Source organism: Chamaea fasciata, unplaced genomic scaffold (assembly GCF_029207755.1).
Source record: "Chamaea fasciata isolate MVZ Bird 193981 ecotype frontalis unplaced genomic scaffold, bChaFas1.0.hap1 SCAF_10, whole genome shotgun sequence".
Classification (NCBI taxonomy): domain Eukaryota; kingdom Metazoa; phylum Chordata; class Aves; order Passeriformes; family Sylviidae; genus Chamaea; species Chamaea fasciata.
The window spans coordinates 13,630,546-13,652,999 of NW_027094095.1; the positions used below are offsets into that span (position 1 = coordinate 13,630,546).

The window sequence follows — 22,454 nt, forward strand, 5'->3', positions numbered from 1 at the left end:
CCGGCCGGCCCACACGCCGCTTCCGGCCGCCAGCGCGCCTGCGCCGCCGGCCACAGGGGCTGAGGGGGCGCGCCGGGGGCCGGGCCGGGGTGCGGGGGCTGCCCGGGATCGGGGCTGCGCCGCCCGCTAATGAAACACAACACGCCCCGAACGTGAACGCTTCTCCGTCCCGCGCCGGCCGCTCGCTCGCGTCCCGCTTGCGATGCCGGCTGCTCCCGGGGCAGCTGTTGTGGCAGCGCTCGGCACGGGGCGGGGGCAGCGGAGCGGCGCGCTCGGCGTGTAACAGCCAGAGCCGCCGGGGCGCTCCGCCCGCCGCAGGAGCCTGGACTACAACCCGGAGCCTGCCGGGAGGAAGCGCAGGGACGCGCCGCAGGAAGCGGGGCACGGCGGCGCCGCCGTAGCGCTGCCGCGGTCCCGTTCGGCCGCCCCTGAGTCACCGGAGCCTTGTGCGGGGCCGAGCGGCGGGGCCGGCCGGTACCTCCTCCGCCCTGCCCTGCGGTGCCGCCGCTGACCCCTGGGGAAGCGCAGCCCGGCCGGAGAAAGCGGCGAGAGAGGCGCCTGCGGAACGTGAGCGAAGCTGTGGGCGAGGGGCGGCGAGCGGTACGTGGCATGCTGCGCCGTGCGGCGCGATGCCGTGCCATGCCATGCAGTGCCATGCCATGCCATGCTTTGTGGTGCTGTGCCGTGCCATGCTGCGAGATGCTGTGCAGTGCCGTGCCATGCCACGCTGTGCTGTACCCTGCTATGCCCTGCTGCTGCCTGGCTGCACCCGACTACTGCGGGGTGCTGTTGAGAGGCGCTGCCCGCCAAGGGAGGGGACCTCATTCGAGAACTCTTTTTCTTGGAACGAGTGTTGAAATACTGGTCTTTGATGTAGGGATTTTATTTTCGTCAACTCTGTGCTTTCTGCAGGTAGTGTTGTAAGATTTTTAAAGAGGTCAATCTGGCATTGCAATTTCATAACGTAATTGGCAGAACTTATCTGCATTTGCTTGTTAGAAAGTGCCATGATGCTAATTTTAAAACACCTAAATGCACGTTTATTTTGAGAATATGTAATAATATCATCATTGCCTATCACTGCACCTATTGTAAACACTAGAAGGTATGGCAAGCAAAATCTCATAAACAGCAAACAGTATTTATATTTGCGTTTTAAATTTGCTTTTAAAGTTTAAATAATCATTACAATAGCACTGGTAAGTGTTGCGACTAGGTTGCAAACTGCCAAAAGAGGATCTGAAGCTCACTTTTTCAAAAGCACATTTGATGGGGATACAGTGGACCTCATAAATGCTGTGTTGCCACTGCTGCTAATAAATTTTAGAAGTCGGGCATGATTGTTTGCTCCTATAAAATGAAGCAACCCGAACAAGCAATTAGCTTCTGGAAATCATTTCAGTGACCTCCTGTCACAAAGTAATAGTGGGATTCGATCTCAGATTTGGAAAGACCTGTATATGTGGATATATTCAGACTGGTATACACACAAATGACAAATCTGTAGTTTTAAGAAGCAAATTTATATAGCCCAAACAAATTACTCTAATGGAATTTCACAGAGGTTCAATTATTCAACAATTCCAACAAATTCTTGTTCTCTAAGTTTTCATAGTACCATTTTCAATTCAAAATTAACAACTCTTTGGTTCAGCCAGTTTGAAAGGAACAAAAATCTCTCCAACAACCTAGGGGCACAGCTTTCTTATACTGCTGTCTTGCATCCTGCATATCCTTCTTTTATTGCTTACACTCGTATTTTTCAAGCTGCCAAACCTCATGAGAAGACCAAAATGCTGTCTTGATAGTCTTGGTGAAAGGAGAGTGTAAGAGGGATGACCCAGAAAATAAAATATTATTGGGATAGAATTTTATTTTATTTGCGTGACAGTGGTAGCCAAATATGTATTTTAGTGGTGCCTGGTGAACAAAGGAACAGCTATCGGGTTCTGGAGACCAACTTGTAGCTGAAGTTAAGGATGGAACACAGACACTGCACTGGCACAAAGCAGCAATTTTACAAGCAGAGAAACAGACTGTTCTTTTCTTTTTAACCATCTGGTGTAATGACTTCTTTGAGGAGTGTTCATTGAAAGGCAGAGATAATCATTCAACTGAGCAATAGGAAAAGAAATGGGATAATTGCCATGAATGCATATGTCAGTCAATAATTGAGAGGAACTTTTACCAGTAAAAGAATGCTGAGTAGCATGTGGATAACTGCTGATCTCCAGTTATAGAGTCCCTTTAATTTCCAGCAGATTCAAAGATCACGAATAACTGCCCTGTAAAAACAAGCTGGGAAAACAATCCCACGTGGCAACAATGAGGTAAGTTGCAAGGCGTGTTAGACTCAAACAATTTACATTCACATTTTCAAGCATGGTATTTGCACTTTGGAAAAAAATGATTCAAAATGCTGTGAAAAAAACCACACAGATTCTCTGTTAGAAATTGTGCTTGTTTGGCTGTCCTGGATCACTGAATTTGATCAGAATTCCCTACTGAAAACTTAGAAATTACTCACAGAGTAACGTGAATAATATGCATAGATGAGTAATGGTGTTACAAAAGTAAGTGTAGATGAGTTAGTAGCAAGCTTAGAATGTTCATCTTCTATTCAATTTGTACTAATCTTGCAAGTAAAGAAGGAGAAAAGGAAAACTGTGTGAAGTGCTACAAAGACAAGTGCCAAATTCTGCACCTGGGATGGGGCAACCCTGATGTACAGACAGACTGGGGAATGAGAGGCTGGAGAGCAGTGCCACAGAAAGGGACCTGGGGGTCCTGCTCAGTGGCACACTGGAGCAGAGCCAGCAGCGCCCTGGCAGCCAGGAGGGACATCCCTGTCCTGGGGGCACCAGGCACAGCATCACCAGCCAGGCAAGGCAGGGCATCGTCCCACTCGGTGCTGATGCAGCCTCACCTCATGGTAGTTCTGTGCAGTTTTATAAGAATACAATATAAGAAGGATGTAAAGCTGTTAGTGTCCAAAGAAGAGCTACAAAGATGGTGAAGGGCTTTGAGGGGAAACCATCTGAGGAGTGGCTGAGGTCACTTGGTCTATTCAGCCTGGAGAGGAAGGGTCTGTGAGGTCCCCCAGATGTCTACAGCTTCCTAACTAGGGGAAGTGGAGGGGCAAAGCTCTTGATCTCTGCTGACCTATGACAGGACTTGAGGGAATGGCATGAGGCTGTTTCAGGGGGTTTGGGTATTAGGAAATATCTACCCATCTTATCCAGAGGGTGGTTGGGCACTGGAACAGGCTTCCCAGGGAAATCATCACAGCACCAAGCCTGATGTGTTTGGACAGTGCCCTCAGCTACACGGTGGGATTTTAGGGCCTTTCCTGTGCAGAGACAGGAGTCTGACTTCAATGATCCTCATGAGTCCTTTCCAACTCGGGGTGTCCTGTCACTCTGTGAAGAACATTTGAGGGGCTATCTTTCTACAAGCTGCTTTTTAAGACCTTCTGTTTAGTTCCCAGATCACGAGGATCCAGAAACCTCTGCCTTAAACTAAATCTGCACTCACAGTTAGCCGATAGGTAGCCTCTGACATAACCATTTTCTCAGGAGTTCCAGATGTATCAGTTCAGCTGTTGCTCAGATTGTTGCGTTCCTGTATTACTCCATTTGGCATGTTTCTTTTGCTCCACCTGTGTGTTATAACCTTAGTATGATCAGCATCACATTTTTTGTACTGATTACCATTATCAGATGGCAGATATACAAACTATTGACAAAATGTCCAGCAAATCAGTTATAAAGATTGTTCCTTCTGTGTGGTGCCTGAGCAGCAGAAAAAGAGTGAGCATTTTATTTCCTCCTTCCTGCCACAGCTTTTGAGAAGGCACCTTCTCTCCTTTTTGCTTCCCAGTTAAGGTAGAGCTCCTGCAATACTGAAAACACTGAATCTCTGTACAAATTTGCTTTCTCCTTTCAGCTGGATAGACTTGGCGAGGTACGTAAATGTTTAATGAAAAATGTAGTACTAAGAAAATAGGAAACAACACTCTAAAGAACTGCTCTAGATTTATGTTCACAAAACAGTGAAATCCAGAGTTAACTGAAAAAAGTGAAAAACAAGTAAACACAGAAACTGAGTACCAAAAGTAATTTGCCAAAGTGCTAAAGTCCTCCTTATTTGCTTACTTAAATGAAAATGTACTTAATATTTTGGGAGTTTTGATCAAGAGAGAAAACTGTACATGGGTTTAATGACTTCCTTTCCTGTTACTTGTTTTAAAGGTGTTTTCACTTCTGTAAGCTTCCAGGAAGAGTTATGGGAATCCGCCTACTACGCTTCACCTCTGTGGTGATCATCGTCTTGCTTCTTGTGGCAGGTGCTTTAACAGCTTTGCTTCCCACTATCAAAGATGACAAATTGCCCAATTCGAGAAGGGAACCAAAAACCCAGAGCCAGTCTGCCTTGGATTCATTCACTCTTATTATGCAGACATACAATAGGACTGACTTACTGCTAAAGCTTTTAAATCATTATCAAGCAATTCCCCACCTCCATAAAATAATTGTTGTGTGGAACAACATTGGTGAGAAGACACCTGAGGAAATGTGGAATTCCTTGGGGCCTCATCCTGTCCCTGTTGTCTTTAAAGTTCAAACTGTAAATCGTATGAGAAACAGACTGCAGAATTTTCCTGACCTGGAAACAAAAGGTAATCAGCAGTTCATATCACTACTACTAATATTATTTTCATGCTTGAAATCTGAATGCTAAAAGAGAGACGGTTGAGTTGTACTGTTTAATAAATCAATGGATCTTTTGGACCACTTAACAGAGTGTGGTTAGTATAGAGGAAACCTGTGTTATGGTATCAGGTGCACACCACCACCAGGCTGTCAGTGAAGAGTAAAGGAAAAGAAAGAGGAATGTCAAATGCGTTTCAAGGTCTTTTGCAACAGTTCTCCATTTCTTTTGTGAGGCAGACATAGGTAGTTCAGCTTCTCCTCCTTCTGTAGCATAAACTGAAGTTGAAAATGCACATATTTGTTGAGTGTCTGCACTAATCTGGACTTAACTCATCTGGTAAAGACTTGATTTAGTCTGTTCCTCTTAAGACCAAGTTCTCAAGCATGTTCTGCTCTTTTGAGAAACCCCTCCCTAGCTGTCTGGCTTTTCTATCTCAAATTACACACCCTTTTATTTAAGAGTACTTTCCTCAGTCTCTTGGGTATTCATCTAAATATTCTTCCTAAGCTCTTTCTAGGAGGTGTACAACAATAAATCCTGTTTGTTTCAAGTGGAAAAAAGCCCCATATGTTGCATTACAGACCTGACCTTACTCATGATTAGTAAAGGTAATTGTATTTACTGCCCCCTCTCTATCATGCCTACTAGTCCAAACATACGATTTCTAGGAAGACACTGGAATCTTCAACTTCCCAAGTGTTTTACTTACTGTAGTAAGATCTGTGCTAAGTGTAAAATTTAAAAGTTTTAATGCATCTCTGCAGTTCAGATCTAAAAATACCCTTCTTTTTCTACTTCCTGGTAGTCTTTTGTCTAAAACTTAAGGCAAAGAGTCTTCCTTCTGTAGTTAATAATACTGAATGTTGCCTGGACAATTTAACTTGTGCACATAGTGAGATGAGTAAAATTTTATACTAAGAATCCTTTGTAAGTCTCCTATGCTGAAGAAAAGTATCTAACTCTATTCTAGTTGTGTCTTTACACAAGATTAGTAGAATTTTAAGCTGCTTTGCCAAACACTCCCAAGTTTTCTAACACATATTTCTCCAGCTGAGTTTTGTAACAGCCTGGCAAATAATCTAAAACTAATCTAAACAGGCAAATAATCTAAAACTTAGGTTTGCTTCCAGTTACCACAAAGCTGTAACCTTGCTTTAGCTTTGAAATCTAATTACGTTTTATCAATCTACTTTCAAGGAATTGCAATTCAGCTTAATAGTTGTAGAATTTTTCTATTTCATTTGTCAAGTATTGTGCTGCATACTTTTCTCATGTGTTTAATCTTTTGATCAATTAAAAGTTTTTCTCATTTTTTCCACCCTTCAGCTGTTTTAATGATGGATGATGACACACTAGTCAGTGCTCATGACCTTGCTTTTGCCTTTTCCGTTTGGCAGGTAATGTTTTGCATCTTGGCAGGTGATATTTGTGAGCTGCACTTGAGATTAATAGTTTTAATTAGAGCAATACTGTAGCATACTGTTTTACCATTGGTTTTCTAGCTTTAAAGTTAAATTTTAGGAAGTTTGAAGTGTTAAATAGTAGAAACTGCAGAATTGTTCTTTAGTAGTATCTACATCTGTAATCCATAACTTTAACATCTTAACACTTACTTTACAAAACCACCAAGTTGCTAACTGATTAATTTATTTAAATGTGTATTAGTCTGTGTGATTTGTTTTGCAAAACACGAGAAATTGTCTGTAAAGTTATTTTCAGTGCCAAATGCACAGCTGCCAGTTGTGGGTAGATGTTTTGTTGGCACAATGTGATGTGGAATGAGGCAGACTGTCAGTTTTGTGAAACTGTATTTAATTGAAACATTTATGCAGATCAAAGGGCCATATCCAACAATTTAATTCTTTCTTGGCAATAATGTTGTTCTCCTTTCATTTAAAAAATGCATAAATCTCTCTTATGAATGCACTTACGTGAACCCCACGCTGTGAAATGTATGTTGAATTTCTCTTTTTCTTTCAGCAATTTCCAGAGCACATAGTGGGATTTGTTCCTAGAAAGCACATTTCTACTCCTTCAGGCGTATACAGTTATGGCAGCTTTGAATTGCAGAACCCTGGATTTGGGAATGGAGATCAGTATTCTATGGTGCTTATCGGTGCAGCATTTTTTCACAGAGGATATTTAGAAGACTTTCAACAGCAGCCAGAAGCAGTTTATGCCTTAATAGATGAAACCCAGAATTGTGATGATATTGCCATGAATTTTCTGGTAGCCAAGCATACTGGAAAACCTTCAGGAGTGTTTGTGAAGCCTGTTGACATAAGAAATTTAGAAAAAGACACTAACACTGGCTATTCTGGAATGTGGCACCGAGCAGAGCATTTGTTACAGAGATCCTACTGTGTAAATAAATTGGTTAATATTTATGATGGCATGCCCTTAAAATATTCTAATATCATGATTTCTCAGTTCGGTTTTCCTAATTATGCCAATCACAAAAATAAAATGTAAGCCAATGAATTTAAGGTGTTAAACATTAAACAATACTCAGTGAATTGTACTGAGTTCAAGGAGAGAAGAAGGTGTAATTACTGCATCTTGGCCATCCCTCTTTGTAGCCTCTGATTTTCCTCCACTAGGCTTTTTATGTATTTTCTTTCCATTCTAACTAATTCACAAAGGTAAGTTTGGAGAAAACTTAAAGAATATATAGTCATGCTTAGCCATGATAAAATCATCCTCTTTCCTTAAAACCTGAAAAGCTTCTCTAATTAGGCCAGTTCTTCAGAAACACGCAGACAGAAATGCACTCCTACTCTTCAGATCTTAACGTTTTGGATTTTTTTTCCTTGAATATACATATCCAGTCAAATGAGGTCTAGGCATATTTTTGACTGTTATATGTTGAGATGCTTCCTTGCCTTCCCACTCCTCACCTGCTCCTACCCAGTTTCCAGTGAAGCTGTAGAAGAGCTACAGTGAACTGCTGGCCAGGCTTCTGGCCTCCTGTACAAAACCCCTTTGAAGTTTGTATATAAGCTACTTGGTGTTCTGAGATGCTCTTGAAGCTGCTATGAAAGCCAGAAGAGTACCTCACCTTAATCTCAGTCCTTAAACTATTGCCTACAGTATCTACTCGTGCTGAGTTAATGGAAAACGATCTCTGATGTGGCTTTTTTTTTTCTATTATTGATTTTCCTAGAGTTGCTGAAACACTGCAAGCAGCTGAAAGGTAAATCCTAGTGGTTGGAAATATAAGAAACATGAATACATGAGATATGAAACTTATAGAAGCAGCCAGAAGAGTTGGATGGAATGTTACTTATTAATATTCTCTTTAGTACTTAGTGTTATTTTGATATTCTGCATATATGCTGTTACAAACATGCACCCAGGAAAATACTCAATTTGTTAAAAATTTCTTATTTACAGTTCCTAGTAAGAGCAGGGTGTTCAACATCTAGTATAGTGTACATTTTGTAATTTTACAGGTCTACTGTTTTTTTAGCTACTTTTTCAATGAGTATTTACTTTTTAGTTCCTATTTTCATCTTGTTTTGGTGGCTATGACAACAGAGTTAAAACATACAACAAATGGGTAAAGCATTATGAAAAAAAAGTATTTTAAGATACAGTGATATTTGACAGGGATGGACTCTTATCAGTCTCTGAATTCCCTGACTTTATTTAAAGCAAGAAACAGAGCTGCTGTTAATGGCTTTTGTTAGGTTGGGACTCTATAGTTCTGGAAACCTTCTATTGACACAGACAGGGCAAACCTTTTCCAATGAAGTTGCAGAAGAGTTGGGCTTTTTTTGTGGTATGGAGGAGAGAATAAAAGAGAGTGATTTTCCTGGATCACAGAATCAGGCATCCAAAGCAGATTTAGTTTCATCTCCATCAGCTTTTAATTGATTCTTAGAATCAGTTCAAAGGTAGCTGTGGGCAACCAGTCACAGCTAATACCTAGTACACAAATAGCATCTGCACAAATGGAGTATAATTTTACCACTTTTTGTAATAAGTTAGCCGAACAAAGAGTGAAAAATATGACAAGTTCTTTACAGCAGGGTGTGAGTCTTTGGGGGGAATGAAGGATTCTTTTGCCTTGTTCTATCAGTATTAAAGGATTTGATTTCTGTTCAGTGAAACTACTTTTGTAAGATTTAAAGGGCAGAATCTTAACATGGCAATGTAAATTCTGCTTAATTTTGTTGTAATAGTGAAAAGTAGTTTTTAATTATTGTGCTGTAGTGCTAAGTAGTATACATACAGATCTATGATCTTTCCAGAAATGCAGATTTCCCAGTGGCAGTTTACTGTATTTCATTTACTTACTTGTCTTCCATGATCTCTGTTCTGTGCAGTATCAACTAGAGTTGTGAAGACTCACAGTTGTTGTTTACCTTATTTTTGAAATGTGACATGAACTATCAAGTCAGCCAAATCTTAGTATTGGGCTCTTTGTTGGAACAAAGGAGTTGTTTTGGTTTTAGGGGTGTTTTTTTGTTCTTCTGTATCAGTGAAAGAATTAATGGAACAAGCTTTTAATGATACTGTTAAATTTAATTTGCACCATTGTAAAATAAAATACAGAATGCAGACTTGTGATATATTTATTTTCAGATTATTGACCCAATTTTTCAGTGTTACGATGTCTAAAGTAAGCTCACAGTTTGCATACTCGTGAGCAGCATCAAGATTTCTATTTTTTAAAAAAATGTGTACTTGTTGGCACATACATTCATTTAATTTAGGTAAGGCCTACTTATGAAAGAAGATATAAACCAACAACCTTAATCATTTAGTCTTAGCTGGCAACGAAAATACAAAGGTAAGACTTAAGCTCCAGCCATAATTGATTGTACTTTGGAACCAAAAGGGGTTGTTTGCTTATTTTTTAAAAGTGAATTTTTAATTCCTTGGTAGTTAGAAAAATGCCTTAAGATTCTTTACTGAAAAAAAAACCCCAAAAAAAAAATTTAAACAAAACAATATGCATGTGATAATTTCGTTTGAGAATTATCCATATGTCATTTGCTAACATTTTAGAGACATTTTAGAGTCTAAACAGAATCATCACCACCTCTGAATGTTCTGTTGAAATTACTGTTAATGCAACACAGGATTTTAAACATGGTATCTGAAATACATATTGGAAACAATCCGTGATAAAAAATCAGGATATAGTGCTAAAATGATACAACAGCACAAGAAAATTGCTTCTTTACAAAAAAATGCCACAAGATGTCACTGCAGCCTTGATATTGGATTTTAAATGTTAAAACGAGTATATAATATTGATTAGAATAACTAAGTTGTACTAGCTGCAAATATTCTTAAAGCTAGCATTTTACAAAGTGAAATTCATTAAATAATCATACTAATAGCTATGAGACACAATACCGGAATTGAAAAAACACAGAGGTTATTTTGCACGTATTTTTACAGGGAAGAAAAGAAAGGTTAGTTTATTTCTGATGTTTACAAAGGCTGCAGCTAAGTGCCACAAATGAGAATTCTTCTGCAATGAAAACTGTATTTTTAGCTTTGCAAAAGATATACAAGCAGTATACAAAAAATTGACAGCTGAGCTTCAGTTTCTAGTTGTATCTCCCTCCTAGATTAACCAGTCTAGCTGCATGGGTTTACATATCTTAGGCTTTAACACAAACTGTTTCTATGGATTCTAGATACTGGATAGTGGGCTGTAGACTGTTCCCTCTTCCCTTCTGTTGCCAAAGAGCTTTGCTAAAGCTATTTCGAGTATGATCATTTAAACTCGCCTTAAGCAGAGTGCAGCGCTGACTTAGAAATGTGTTACACTGAACTGTAGTGAAAGTCTGAGTAAAAAAAGGACCTTAAAAAAACTGCGGTTCTGTTATATACCTTAATACCCCATCTCTTACACAGGATATAGTACCCCTTAGAGAACTGCTTGTAAATAAAATTAAACCAGTGAAATACTTGATTTTTGTTAAGGGTTACACACAAGTGAAAGTAATAAAGAACAATCTAAAGAAAAACAAACACTGATTTCCATGAAAAGCAACTACCTTCCAACAACCTTTATTTAATCTGCTGCTACGTAAGACTGCAGTCTCATTCTTGTAAGCATCTTGTATGGAATAGTACTTACTACTGAAAATGAGGTTTTCTCAGGTTTCAGAATCAGGCACAAACAGGGTCATATTTAGCGTATTCGTTTTGGAGCTTTTCCAAAAAAGTTGAAAAAAAGCAGTGTAAGAACATAGGTACAAAGCATTAGAATCAACGCAAAAATTAAATAAGCAAATACAAAACCAGCTGCACTGTCTCTTCTGTAGTCCTTCACCTGACTTGTAAAGCTTTAAAGATTATCCAGTGCTTATGACACCAGATTAAAAACTGAAGCGTCAGAAATGTTTCACACTCGTGCTTAGCCTCATCCGCAGACACACCAGGATTAATTATATGAACTGGTGGTTACAGTAGGTTATTTATAGCGTTAGGGAAAGCCGGTGGTACTAATGTGAACCTCAGGGCTGCATATGGCTTTGTGTTACAACATCTTTTAAACGTGTTTCAAGAGTAGAATTGTTTGTTTGGGGGAAGAGTGACTTTTTTTACCCCCTTTTTTTTCTCTCCTCAAGGAACCTCTCCTTTGCAGCCTTTGCTTTAGTTTTAAAACTGAGACGGGCAGTCTGCCCTGTTTGGCACTTACCAACTGTTTCTAAAGGGGAGAGGCGGAAGAATGCGCCCAGCGCTCGAAGCAGCGCGTTGGGAGAGCTCCGGGCCGCAGGCGTGCTCGGCACCTCTGGCTCCGCCAGCCCCGTGCCCAGGGCGGCCCGCACCGCCCGGGCGGGAAGCGGCGGCCGCGGGGGCCTGGGCGGGGCGCTCTCTGGGGCGCCGCCAGCTCATTGGCTGCAGGCGGAGCAGGGCGGCCCCTGATTGGTCAACCGGCTTGTCTGTCACGACAAAGGGTGCCCCAGGTAGATTAGTGGGCGCTCCGCCCGTTCCCCCGTGCCTGAGATGGCCCCGCCGCTCCGCCCGGAACCCGCCCGCGCTGCTGAGGCAGCGCTCCGGCTCAGCCCCGCTCCGAGTCCGCGACACCCGCCCGGTGCCCGTGGGGCGCTCTGCCACGGGCCGCCTCCGGGCGGGGAAAAGCAGCCCCAGTGCAGCGGGGCGCGGCGCCGCTGCCCGGGCAGGCGGGGCGGAGGGCGGGGCGGTGCCGGGCTCAGGGCCGCTGCCTGCCGGAGCAGGGGCGCTGCCGGGCCGGGGAGCGCAGGGGGCCGGTCACTCAGCGTCAGCCCTGGGCCGGGCGACACAAAGGCTCCGTAACGCGGTTGCCAGAGCGCCGCCGGTCGCCTGGTAACCGCCCGCTGCCGCTTTATCCGGGGGCGTCCCCTGGCTGGGGGCGGGGTGGAGCTGGAGTCCCTGTGGGCGCTCGCCCGCCGTGTCCCGGGGGTCGTTCTCGGCTCCGCTCCCGCTCCTATGCGGGCTGTGGCCGCCGTGCTCGCAGCACCGTGGGCCCTGGCGGGCGGCCCCTCCGGGCAGCGGGTCGCGTCCCTGCGAGCGCGCCCCGGCCCCGCCGGCGCTGCCCCGGAGCGCCATGAGCTCGGAGCCGCCCCGCGCCTCGCTGCTCCGCACCCTCTTTAAGATGGAGCCGCCGGGGGCCGCCTCCGAAGTGCTGGGGGGAGCCTCGGAGTTCGTGAAAGGTGAGAGCCGCCTCATCCCCTGCCTGCGGGGGTCCCGGAGCCACCCCCAGAGAGGAAACCCGCTGGCTTCCCTCCCGCCCTGCCCCGGCTTTGCTGCCCGCCCGGCTCGGCCCTGGCCGCTCCGCCCGGCGGGTTTCGCGGGCGCCGCTTTCCCCGCTCTGCGGCGAGGCGCGGGGCCGGCACCTGTTGCTGCGCGCTGCTGCCCGGGCGGGAGCCGCTGCCCGGGGCGCCCGGCGGCGCGGGGGGCCCGGCCCGGCGCTCCCGCCGCCGCTCACGCAGCAGAAAAAGGAGCGGCGGAGCCTCTTCCGCCCCGCGGTGACAGGCGTGCCCCGAGACGGCGGCCGGCTGCCTGCGCTGTCCGACGCTGTGCCTCTAATCTGTCTTTCAGATCGGTTGTACTTCGCTACTTTACGAACTAAACCGAAAAGTACCGTAAATACCCACTACTTCTGTACCGATGAGGAGCTGGTCTATGAAAAGTAAGTGTTGTGGTTTGCATATTCAAAGTGATCACCTGAGAGTCTCCTCAACACACTTTGATATATTCTATAGAATATTTTTTGCCCTATTGAGGTACTTGCGTAGAATATGAGCATGAAGTTAGTCCGAATGTATTTATTTATTAGCTGAAACTAGTCTAACAAGGTGACTCTCAAAAGAGAGATCCATAAAAACAACTACAAGGCCAGTTAAATGGCATAAATTGTGGTTGAGCTTGAAGAAGCCCTGTAAGATTGTTTAAAACACGGAGGTCTGTTAGGACTAATCACACTTTATTGAATGGTGTCTTAAGTAGAAGACTTATTTGTTACAAATAGATAAACAGTAGTTTGTTTTATGTTTCCTGTATTATCCTGGATAGAAAGTGTGAAGCTTGCAGTATCATAAGAATGCCATGTTTAAATGTGCTTATGAAGAGCATCTGCAACTTCCTTTATTACTCTGGTTTAATCAGAGTGTTTTGAGATAGCACTTTTTGATGGCTTTTGTATCTTCAGAACAGCAGAAAAAATACTTTCTGTGAAGTAAAAGGTTGATGCTTGTAAGACACTTTACATAGAAGGTAAAAAAGTAAAATTGATTATAGCTGTGAATACTATTTAAGGACATAAAAAAAAAATCAAACACATAATTGCTCTGGCTAAAAAGTTGGTGCTCTGGGTTGCATTCCGAGATCAACTGTTTCCTGTGTGATGGGATATACCTACCTGCTTGACACAGGGTTTGCTGCGGCAGAAGTGAAACAAAAATTGTGCTCCTATTTTAAGTATAACTTGCTTTCCAAATGGTTTGAAGCAATTGTGAGCATCAACCATTCTTCCCTCCTTTCTTCAGTGACCAATACTGCTTCTGTGAAGATGTAAACCAATATTCCTTGATTTTTTGCTTACTTTCTATGCACAGCTTGTAGTTTTCAGGGTATCTTGTCTACACGTTTTCTTATCTTACGCTGTGTGTCTTCTGTTGGAGTTCCCAATGATTCATTGCAAATGCTGACTTTTGTAATGGGCTGGTTGGGTTGCCAGTAAGTTCTTTAATGATCATTAAGGAATTTTGATTGCCAGGGATCTTTGAAGCATCCTAGGGGAGGGTTAACCTAGTACTGAATGTGAAACTCAATTGGGGAAGGTCCTGAGCAATTTGGGTGGTATGAAAGTGTTCCACTGCGTTAAGAAAGGAAACTTGTATCTCTTCCAGACTTCAGTATTATGTTTCAGTTCTTATGTGCTTTTAGGAAGTGTGAAGGAATCTTATGAGGCATTTGATCTTGTGGGTAGGAAGGGGGAGCAGTTCTGTACTGTTGGTTGCAGATGGCTGTGCTAACCAAGGCCTGTAACTGAGGTATTTGTGTAAGGACAGTGTCATATTTAAAAAAGAAAAAGTACTGAGAAATTTGAGGAGGGTGAGGAGGAAAGTAATTTTCTATAACGTGTACAGGAAATTCTGTATGTATATTCCTTAACCCAGTGTTAACTACATATGAGGAGGGTGTAACCTGATACCAGGTATAATTACCAGGTAATGGAGGGAAGCAAAGTGTCCTTTATCTTCTAGGGCACATCTAGAGACTTGGAACATGTAACTCCTGGTGTATTTTCTGAACTGATCTGTTGGGCCCATTTTAAAGTTGTTGTCCTGTATCTAATACCATAAAGATACTTTCTCTTTTGTGCTCAAAAAATGCTAGAATGTGATATGAAAATAAGTGACAGTTCCCAGGTGGTGCCAAGGAATTTTGCAATAACCTTTTACATATCATTGCTAAATTTTCCCCTGGTATTTGTATTGCAGCACCCGTTCCCTATCAGTGTATGCAATATTTGGTGATAAACCCATGCCTGATCTTAATTCCCCCCCCCCCCCCGCCCCCCCCCCTTATATCCAAGGAAGTTTATATGGTCTCAGGGAAGTAAAGGCAGGTGTCAGTAGGGTTACCATGTTACATATATTTTTAATATCTTTCTGAATTTGGAAGGCTAGAAGTAAATGAGGAATAGAATGCAGGACTCAGTTCTTGGGGAAGTGCTAATTTTACTGTAGCTTCTCTTATGCTCATTAACAAGCTTCACATCAGTCTGTTGTGTTTCCCAGGCTGCACATGAAGTGGGGACCTTACAAGGCTTTTCTGTAAGTAGTGGCAGAGTGTAACTTCAGTGCAACAGATCAGATGGTCTGCTCACTTCCTCAAAAATGCAGTCTTCTTTCTGAGAAAGTGGCTAGGAGTGTTTGTTGCATGATAGCAAAATAAATACTTGGAAGTGAGTTTTGAAATGCTGTAGCTCAGAACAGTGGTTTGCAGTCTTCATGGAGAGGGCCTGCCTGGGTGATTCTTGTGGTCAGAATTCCACGGCCACTTTTCCTTTTTAATCAAATGACTTGTTCAGAGAGGTCCAATGGAGGGGGGGGGGGGGGGGTTAGAAGTCTGCTCAGGCATGAAGTCCTCAGCACCTGTGAGGTATGTAAGTAATTATATTAATACAATTTTTTATTGATTTAACTTTGCTTAGATGCATCATTGTGACAAGACAAAGATACTTCATTGTGCTTGGAACTAAACTGCTTTTATTTTGACTCTTTTCTGTTTAAATTGCTTTTCTTTGGGCTCTTAATCTGTTAGCTTGTTACAGAATTTTATTTGGCCGACTTTACAGAGGTGTCAGTTTGCTTCACTGAAGCAGTATCTGATCTGAAAACCTCATGAATATGTAGGTTTGGAGTTGCTTGATTACAGAGACCCTGTTATTGGATCACGTAGTACTTAAAAACTCACTGCCTTGCTTCCCTTTTTGTCCCCCCCACTCTTGAAGAGACATAAGGAAGCAATTTTTGCATTAGTAAAATATAAATATACCCCATTTATTAAACAAAAGACTTAGTGCTAGCTCTGATGGTTTGGGAAGTTTGGGGTTGACTTGCTCCTGTAGCTTGTCACATGATTAATCACTGAATTATACACAGTGTGGTTATGTAATCTTGAGCACTTTAGCCTTCAGTTCTCACTTGAAGTTTTGAACTGTTCTAATGACTTCGTAATACTGTCTAACTCAAACATTCACACTAAAAAGATAATAAAGATGTTCTTAAAACCATTTAAGCCTATCTCAAATGCTATCTGAGTAGGAACTTCCTACTAGAACTGTCACTATTTTAGTTAAATGGCTGCAATTTAATCTTGAACCTATTATGCCAGAGAAATTATATACAAATGCCACAGTTAAGAGAACAGGAAACCTGGATGGAATGACACAATTCTGAAATCTCTTCTTTGATAGTTCTGTTTCTGTAAGATTTTCTCAGTGTCTTTCTGAAACTCTCTGAGGTTCCTCCTGAGAAAGTCTGCACTGTTTCTTAAAAGGGGACAGAGTGTTTCAGGATAGTGTAGTACAGGTAACTATTGCTTTGGAAAAATGGAATTAATGAGAAACAATCCATCTTGATGAAGATTGTCATTTGGCAAATAGACAAACCTTGCCTTGGCACGACCTCAGTTAATGAGTTAGGCACTAGTAAGAAGCTTTTTATTCTCTAAGAATAGCGTCTTTCACGTTTCACCTTCCAGTAAGCAGATCTGAGTTGAGAATACTACACTTGACTGGTTCACTCAGCTTTCACATTATTTTATCAAAGCAACTTTTAATGTCCTTTTTATTTCTGAGTAATTTTCTCAAACAAAGTCAGAATTTAAATAATGTGAAAGAGGAAACTCTTACTGATGAATTATAATGGCAGCCTTCATAAATCATAATGGTTTTTATTCAGTCATTTGTTCTGCCTTTGGATTCTCTTGTATAAACAGCGTTTGCAGATCTAATCTCTGACATGGTGTAAGCAGCTGTAGAAGTAGTAAATAGGATAGTCTCTGTAAATCATGCTTTACACTGAAACATTCTTTCAAGCTATGGTATGTTCCTTGCCCATTTCATGAGAGCTACTTCAGTTAGGTAGCAATAGAGCAAGACTCTCAAGTGCTTAGCTACAACAATATTAAATGAGGACCGTTTCTTCTACTGTATGCGTATATGCAAAGAAGCAGTTTGTCTTTCCTGTGAGAAGAGTAAGGGTTAGCTTGTTTTGTTTTGGTTAAATGCTGCTTTTCTGTGGCTCTCCAATAACAGTACTTCCATAGGAAACCTGAATTTCTCAATCTTTCAGTGGCTTAAATCATTTGAAAGCAAAAAGAAAACTTAAACTTAGCCTTGTTACAACAACCAGAGCTGTCACGTCACACAGAAAGCAGGGATTTCTTTTTTCACATCAGTAATTTTGAAGACTCAACTTTGACTACTGGATGACCAAGATAACTTAATAAGTTAATAAGTCCAAAATTAAAACAAGGAAATTTCCCTACTTGATTTTATACATTGCTTTACCATATCTGTCTTTGCTTTTTCCTAAGTAAAAGATAAAAGCATTTGCCAGTAGTACTGAGGAGAATTTTCTTTTGTTTGCAGTAAAAGGGTACCAGGATAAAAGAGCAGCTTTCTAAGCTCCAGTTTTTTGTTGGATGGGAATGTAGCTTGTCTAGCAAATCCCTTATGTGCTTCTTGGCCTCTGTCAAGATGATTTTTTTTCCAAAGGTTTTAGGCTTCTGATATGACCTGAGGTTCTTCCATAGGACAGCTTTTTATGGGAGAACCTCTTCATTGTTAATTTGTTGTTGATATCAAGGAGCGCTGAATTAAAAAATCGTGTATCTGGAATAATTTTTAATTATCTATCACTTGAATCTAAGAGTTGTTGAAGAATCAGGATCTTGAGGAGGATTTGGAACTTCGAAGAGGGAATGGATTTAATACCTGGGGGGTTTTGCATAATCCAGGGCCTCTGCATTATTCCTGCCTTCAGATATTTGCAGTTATGTTTGCTGTATCATCCTTCGTCTGTTCAGAAGCATGCAATCCTTAAGTAGCCTTAAGCATTAGGAATTTTATCTCAGCCCAATTAAGAAAGCTCCTGATAATTCACGTGTTACTGGAATCAGTGGGCTAGAGGACAAAAACTGTGCTCACCTCTTTTCATGTGCTTGAGAAGTGGGGAGGAGAAACACACTTTAGGAAACTGGAGATGGAGAAAAAAAAGCCTGAATAGGTAAGATTTCCCAACCAGCAGTTAGGTTGTAATGAATATGCAGACTGATCCTCTCTCATCCAGAGACTTTGTTGCATTTGAGAAGTGTTCAGCTTGTGATTTCAAGCAAGTAGCTGTATAGTCAGTTGGCCACTTCTGCAAATGGTTCTAGGAGTCTGTTCTAGGAGAAAACAGATACCAGAAACTTACGCTACTATTTCCAGGTGGCATCATGATAGTATTTTTGAAATAGAGTATTTAAATTTTCAACTAGTATATTCTGGGGTTTTGTTACTTGGTTTGAGAAGTGTAAGGATAACAAGTCTCCATGGGATTAGGGGGAAGAATAATTTAAGGTATCATCTAGGCACTTGATTAAAACAAAATATAATAAAATGTTAATTAATACCATACCTGCCTTCTGTTCCTCTGGTTTCCACTTCTGTTGTAAATGACTTTCTCTCTTAAATGGCTTAACCTTCAGAGACGTTCCAATTTCTCTTACTGTATTTAAATGCCTGGTTAAAACATCTAGATGTAGAGGAGATGGAAGTACAAAAGTACTGGATGAATTATCCGTGACTATTTGGCTTTTCTTAGGTTGATCTTCAGTTTTTGCCAAATAAAATTCTTCATTCAGCTGGTGACTTGGTGTGTCATTTCATCCCCATTCCCTATACCCCGCCCATTTCCCATGTTCCACTTACATTTACTTAAAATTCTGGTCTTGAGATGAAAATCCTTTGGGTGAATCAGGATCAAGTGTCACTAATTCAAGTATAAAAATGACCTTTTGTAGAAAAAGTAATGAGGGTGCATAGAATTAAATCCTTCTGCTTAAACACGTCAAAAACTGTATTTAGGTCTAGGGATGTAAATTAGAGAAAGATTTTGTAGATCAGGGTTCATTGACTTCAGTGCAGAGCCTTGTATTTTCTTTCAAAGAACTCTCTTGATTTGGAGATTTGTAAAGCACTTGTTTTACTTGAGCCCCTCAAAGAAAGGATAATTAACTTACTCCAATTTAGAGGTATAAAATGGACAAAGGTTATGTTACATGCATTGTTCTAACTTTCTGCCTCACATTTCAACCGCAATGTTTTATCAGCAAAGGCAATAGCTGGTTTGTGCTGCCTCTATGGTAGCAGGGAAGTAACTTGGGAATTGGCAGTGGTTTTGTGTGTGGGTAGTAATGCTGATGCAGCAGGGACTGAAATGCCTCTCCTTCGATTGTGTTTGGATTCTGACAAATATCTTGTTTCTGCAGCACAGACAAACAGGGGTAGTACCAGAATCTCAAACACAGATGCTTCTATCCCCTATTCCACCGTGTTAAGAGAAGCACAGGATTCTTAATGGTAACCAGTGATGGAGAAATAGTCAAAGATTGTGACATCTTTAACTTGGGGGCTGAGAGGAGCTGAATGGATTGATTTTGTAGAAAGACAATTACTTTCTGGATAGACTCAAATGTATTTTATCCTTATACCCACCAAAATAGTAATTTGTCCTGTGGATAAATTTGTAAATTGATTTTTATGTACTTTTCCTACACTACTGTTTTATGTACTTTTCCTACACTACAATTTAATCAAGTGGAAAAGTAGAAGTGGATATATGATTTCATACTGATGTACTTCTAGCAAATGAATTGTGATAAATCTTATCATAAAGCATGGCTGTACTTCTCCAGTCCTTTAATGAACTGTGTATTCAGTTACATCTTTGATACTTTGCTTACAGTGTTTTTTAAAAAAGTATTCTGTAACTATCCCGTTCAATATTTTTCCACAATACTTTAAAAAGTATTTTTCCAAAATAATTTAATTTTAATATCATGTTTTACTCTTCCATCTTATATTTAAGTGAAAGAATGCTCTAACATTGATGGAGTAAGATAGGGTGGGGGTGTTTGATTCATGTGTTAGTGCAGCAATATGAGAGGAGATGTTAGGAAGCCTTCTATATGACTTTCCTAGTAGCTACATTCACTCCAGTGTTGTTAGAGCTCCAGTTTTAACTTCTTGTCTTAACTCATAGTGGTGCTTAGAACATTTTTTATTTAATCTTTATGAAAAACTGTATGGAGGGTTTTGTTTAAAAATAACTGTTGACCGTATCTGGCAGACTTATCTAAGAGAAGATGATGAATTCTGAAGTTAAATGCTGCTTTCCTGGGGCTGCAGTTTTCTTTGATTTAGTTAATTTCAGTCTAACCTGCAAATTAAGTTCTGGTAGCTGGACAGCTTGGTCTTTTTCCCAGCGAATTAGCTTCTGTAATTACATCATAAATGTTTTGTGCTGAATTGAATCTTAACCAACAGTTCTTACTTGATATTGTGAAGTAGGTGATACTGAAATAGAATTAGTGTGGCAGGAAGGCTACTTGTCTTACAGTGATCAAACCAATGTGATTGTCTCTTTTTGCACTGGTCTTGGCTTTCTTGTTTGGGAGGGTATCAATGATGTTATAAGCGCTAAAAAGATGAAGATCTCCTAATTTGTTTGTGTCTGTGTAGAATGGGTGAAGCAGAAGGCACCTCTGCAGATGTGTAATGCAACCATGGGCTCAAAGCATGGTTGTCAAGAGCAGGTTGTTCAGATCCTTGTACAATTTGGCTGTGACTTTACAACCTCTCTGTGCAATTGCTTCCTAGTGTTTAATTGGCCTCAAAGTGGAAGTTTTCCTTTTATGTTCGGCTGGAATCTAATTAGTTTTCCTGAAGAATAAACCCTTTTGCGGGGGGGGGGGGGGGGGGGGGGGACGAGGGGTAGAAGGCTTGATAGGTACTGTCATCTATTCTATTGTGTAATTTCAGTACCTTTTTACTCCTTCAAAGATTGTAAGTCCAGAACAGCTTTTTCCTTTGTGATTCCCCAAATAGAAAGCATTCGAATGCCCATGACTTGCTTTATTTGTCAGTAGGCAAGAAGCTTCCTGTCTTTTTTATCAAAAAGGCTTAAGGCAGATCAGATTAAAGCAGTTTAAGTAGTAGTCCATTCTCACTGTAATTCGTAACGTGTGCTTCAATATATTTGCATAGGCCATCAAGATAAGGATTTTTATATACAACAGGAAGATTACTGGAGGAGATTTTCAGCTTAAATTTTGACTAGTTTTGCACAATTGAAGGAGAGGGAGCTCTAGAAGAGGTTGCTGTAAGTCGCTTGCATAAAGGCTGCTGTTGTTTGTAAAGGTGCCTGTGTAGAGGGTTTGCTGGGAAGAGCACTGTGAATCACTACAAGGAACTCCTGCTGTGCCATTTTCCTGTACGGATTACTGCTACTGGCTCTTACCTTAAGGCCAGAGATTGTTGTTCAAAGGTAACACAGTTTAGAAATGTAGAAGAGAGGAACAAGAACAATGAGATATATTTAGAGCATGAAATAAATAATAGATTGGAAGAACAGCCTTGAGGCAGGAGGATTTGGGGGACAAAAGGAGCATAACTAGATGTAAAGTGTGTATGTAATATCTAATCTCTGAGATAGTGAAGGAAGGGTTATGAAGAAATGAGCTTTAACTTCAGAGATCAAGACTAGATGTTATTAAATAAATTTTTTCACCCATAAGGAATTCTATTTAGCTTATAGTAGGTAATGATATATTTTCATCTTAAGCAGTTGTAGAATCTTTAGGATGACATCAGCATGGTTTAAATGTATGTCATGTCTTCAAGTTCTTCACTCTGTGGTTTTGGCCAAAACCAGACTGGCTATCATGGGATGATGGAAATAATTCTGTAGTTAGTGTGCGTGTATAATGGGAAAAGTAAAATAGTTACTAGACTATCATAACCTGAAGCTACAAATAAGTTTAAATTAATTGTTATTATTGTCCTTTTAAATTAATCAATAAAGGGCTTATCTGTTGTTCCATGTCTGTTGGCTGCTCAGTATCCTTGATTTCCAGCTTTAATTATCAACAACATGCACGTTGCAATTTGCATAGCTCTTTTGTATAAATAATACTGGTTTGGTTTTTTTCCAGTTTCTATGGAGATTTTGGACCTTTAAATCTGGCAATGTTATACAGATACTGCTGTAAACTAAATAAGAAATTAAAGGTAAGCTTCATTTAAAAACAACGTTCCTATATTTTTGTATTTTCAAATTGAAATAAAACTAGCCAGTTTGAAAGTATTTGTTAGGTGCTCACTAGCCAAATGGTTATTGCTAAGCTTTAAGGATATTCTTTGTTCTGGGGTTTTTTTTCCTCTGAAGAGCGAAAGAAAATACAATGCCCTCATTTCGGTTTAGGTGATGAGGCAGGTGACTGAGGGCTGCGTTCACCTTTTTGCATAAGCTTAACAGTTTCAAGACAGTAGTAACAAAAGCTGCTGGTTGTGTCACGGGTTTGCAGCTAATGAAGTGTGTATGCTGGTCTGAATAACCGAGAAAACAGGTACTCAAGGAACAAAGCATGGATCCTAAAATCCCACTGTTTAAGTTTCAGTGGAATAGGGGAAGGGGGCAGAGAGAGAAACAGAAGACCTTGGGACTATGACAGCACTA

At 41.1% G+C, this 22,454-nt stretch overlaps 2 protein-coding genes across 10 annotated transcripts in view; both read left to right on the plus strand.

Moving 5' to 3' along the window:
- The first annotated feature begins 108 nt into the window (after positions 1–108).
- EXTL2 (exostosin like glycosyltransferase 2) lies at positions 109–9,287 on the plus strand. Of its 7 annotated transcripts, none has more exons than XR_010722443.1 (6): positions 109–600; positions 2,259–2,330; positions 4,251–4,678; positions 5,221–5,321; positions 6,040–6,110; positions 6,694–6,710. XR_010722443.1 is itself a non-coding variant. In XM_066192358.1 (6 exons), exons 4-6 carry the CDS (start codon positions 4,285–4,287, stop codon positions 7,183–7,185), a joined length of 957 nt encoding a protein of 318 aa, XP_066048455.1. In that variant the 5' UTR covers positions 109–600; positions 2,259–2,330; positions 3,880–3,963; positions 4,251–4,284; the 3' UTR covers positions 7,186–9,287. The 7 variants fall into 7 exon arrangements, 5 of the variants coding, with proteins under 5 accessions (XP_066048455.1, XP_066048450.1, XP_066048451.1 ...); XR_010722444.1 differs by having other exon boundaries at positions 5,231–5,321; XM_066192358.1 differs by lacking the exon at positions 5,221–5,321 and adding an exon at positions 3,880–3,963 and having other exon boundaries at positions 6,694–9,287.
- A 2,669-nt stretch (positions 9,288–11,956) lies between these two features.
- The window catches only part of CDC14A (cell division cycle 14A), a 50,181-nt gene continuing 39,683 nt past the window's right edge, over positions 11,957–22,454 (plus strand). Inside the window, exons 1-3 of one of the 3 annotated variants that reach the window (XM_066192360.1) lie at positions 11,957–12,371; positions 12,760–12,850; positions 21,931–22,006. In XM_066192360.1, coding sequence (XP_066048457.1) covers positions 12,266–12,371; positions 12,760–12,850; positions 21,931–22,006 — 273 coding nt within the window. In that variant the 5' untranslated portion in view covers positions 11,957–12,265. Of the gene's footprint in view, positions 12,372–12,759; positions 12,851–21,930; positions 22,007–22,454 lie in introns of those variants that run through there. The other 2 variants (XM_066192359.1, XM_066192361.1) reach the window with 2 other exon arrangements.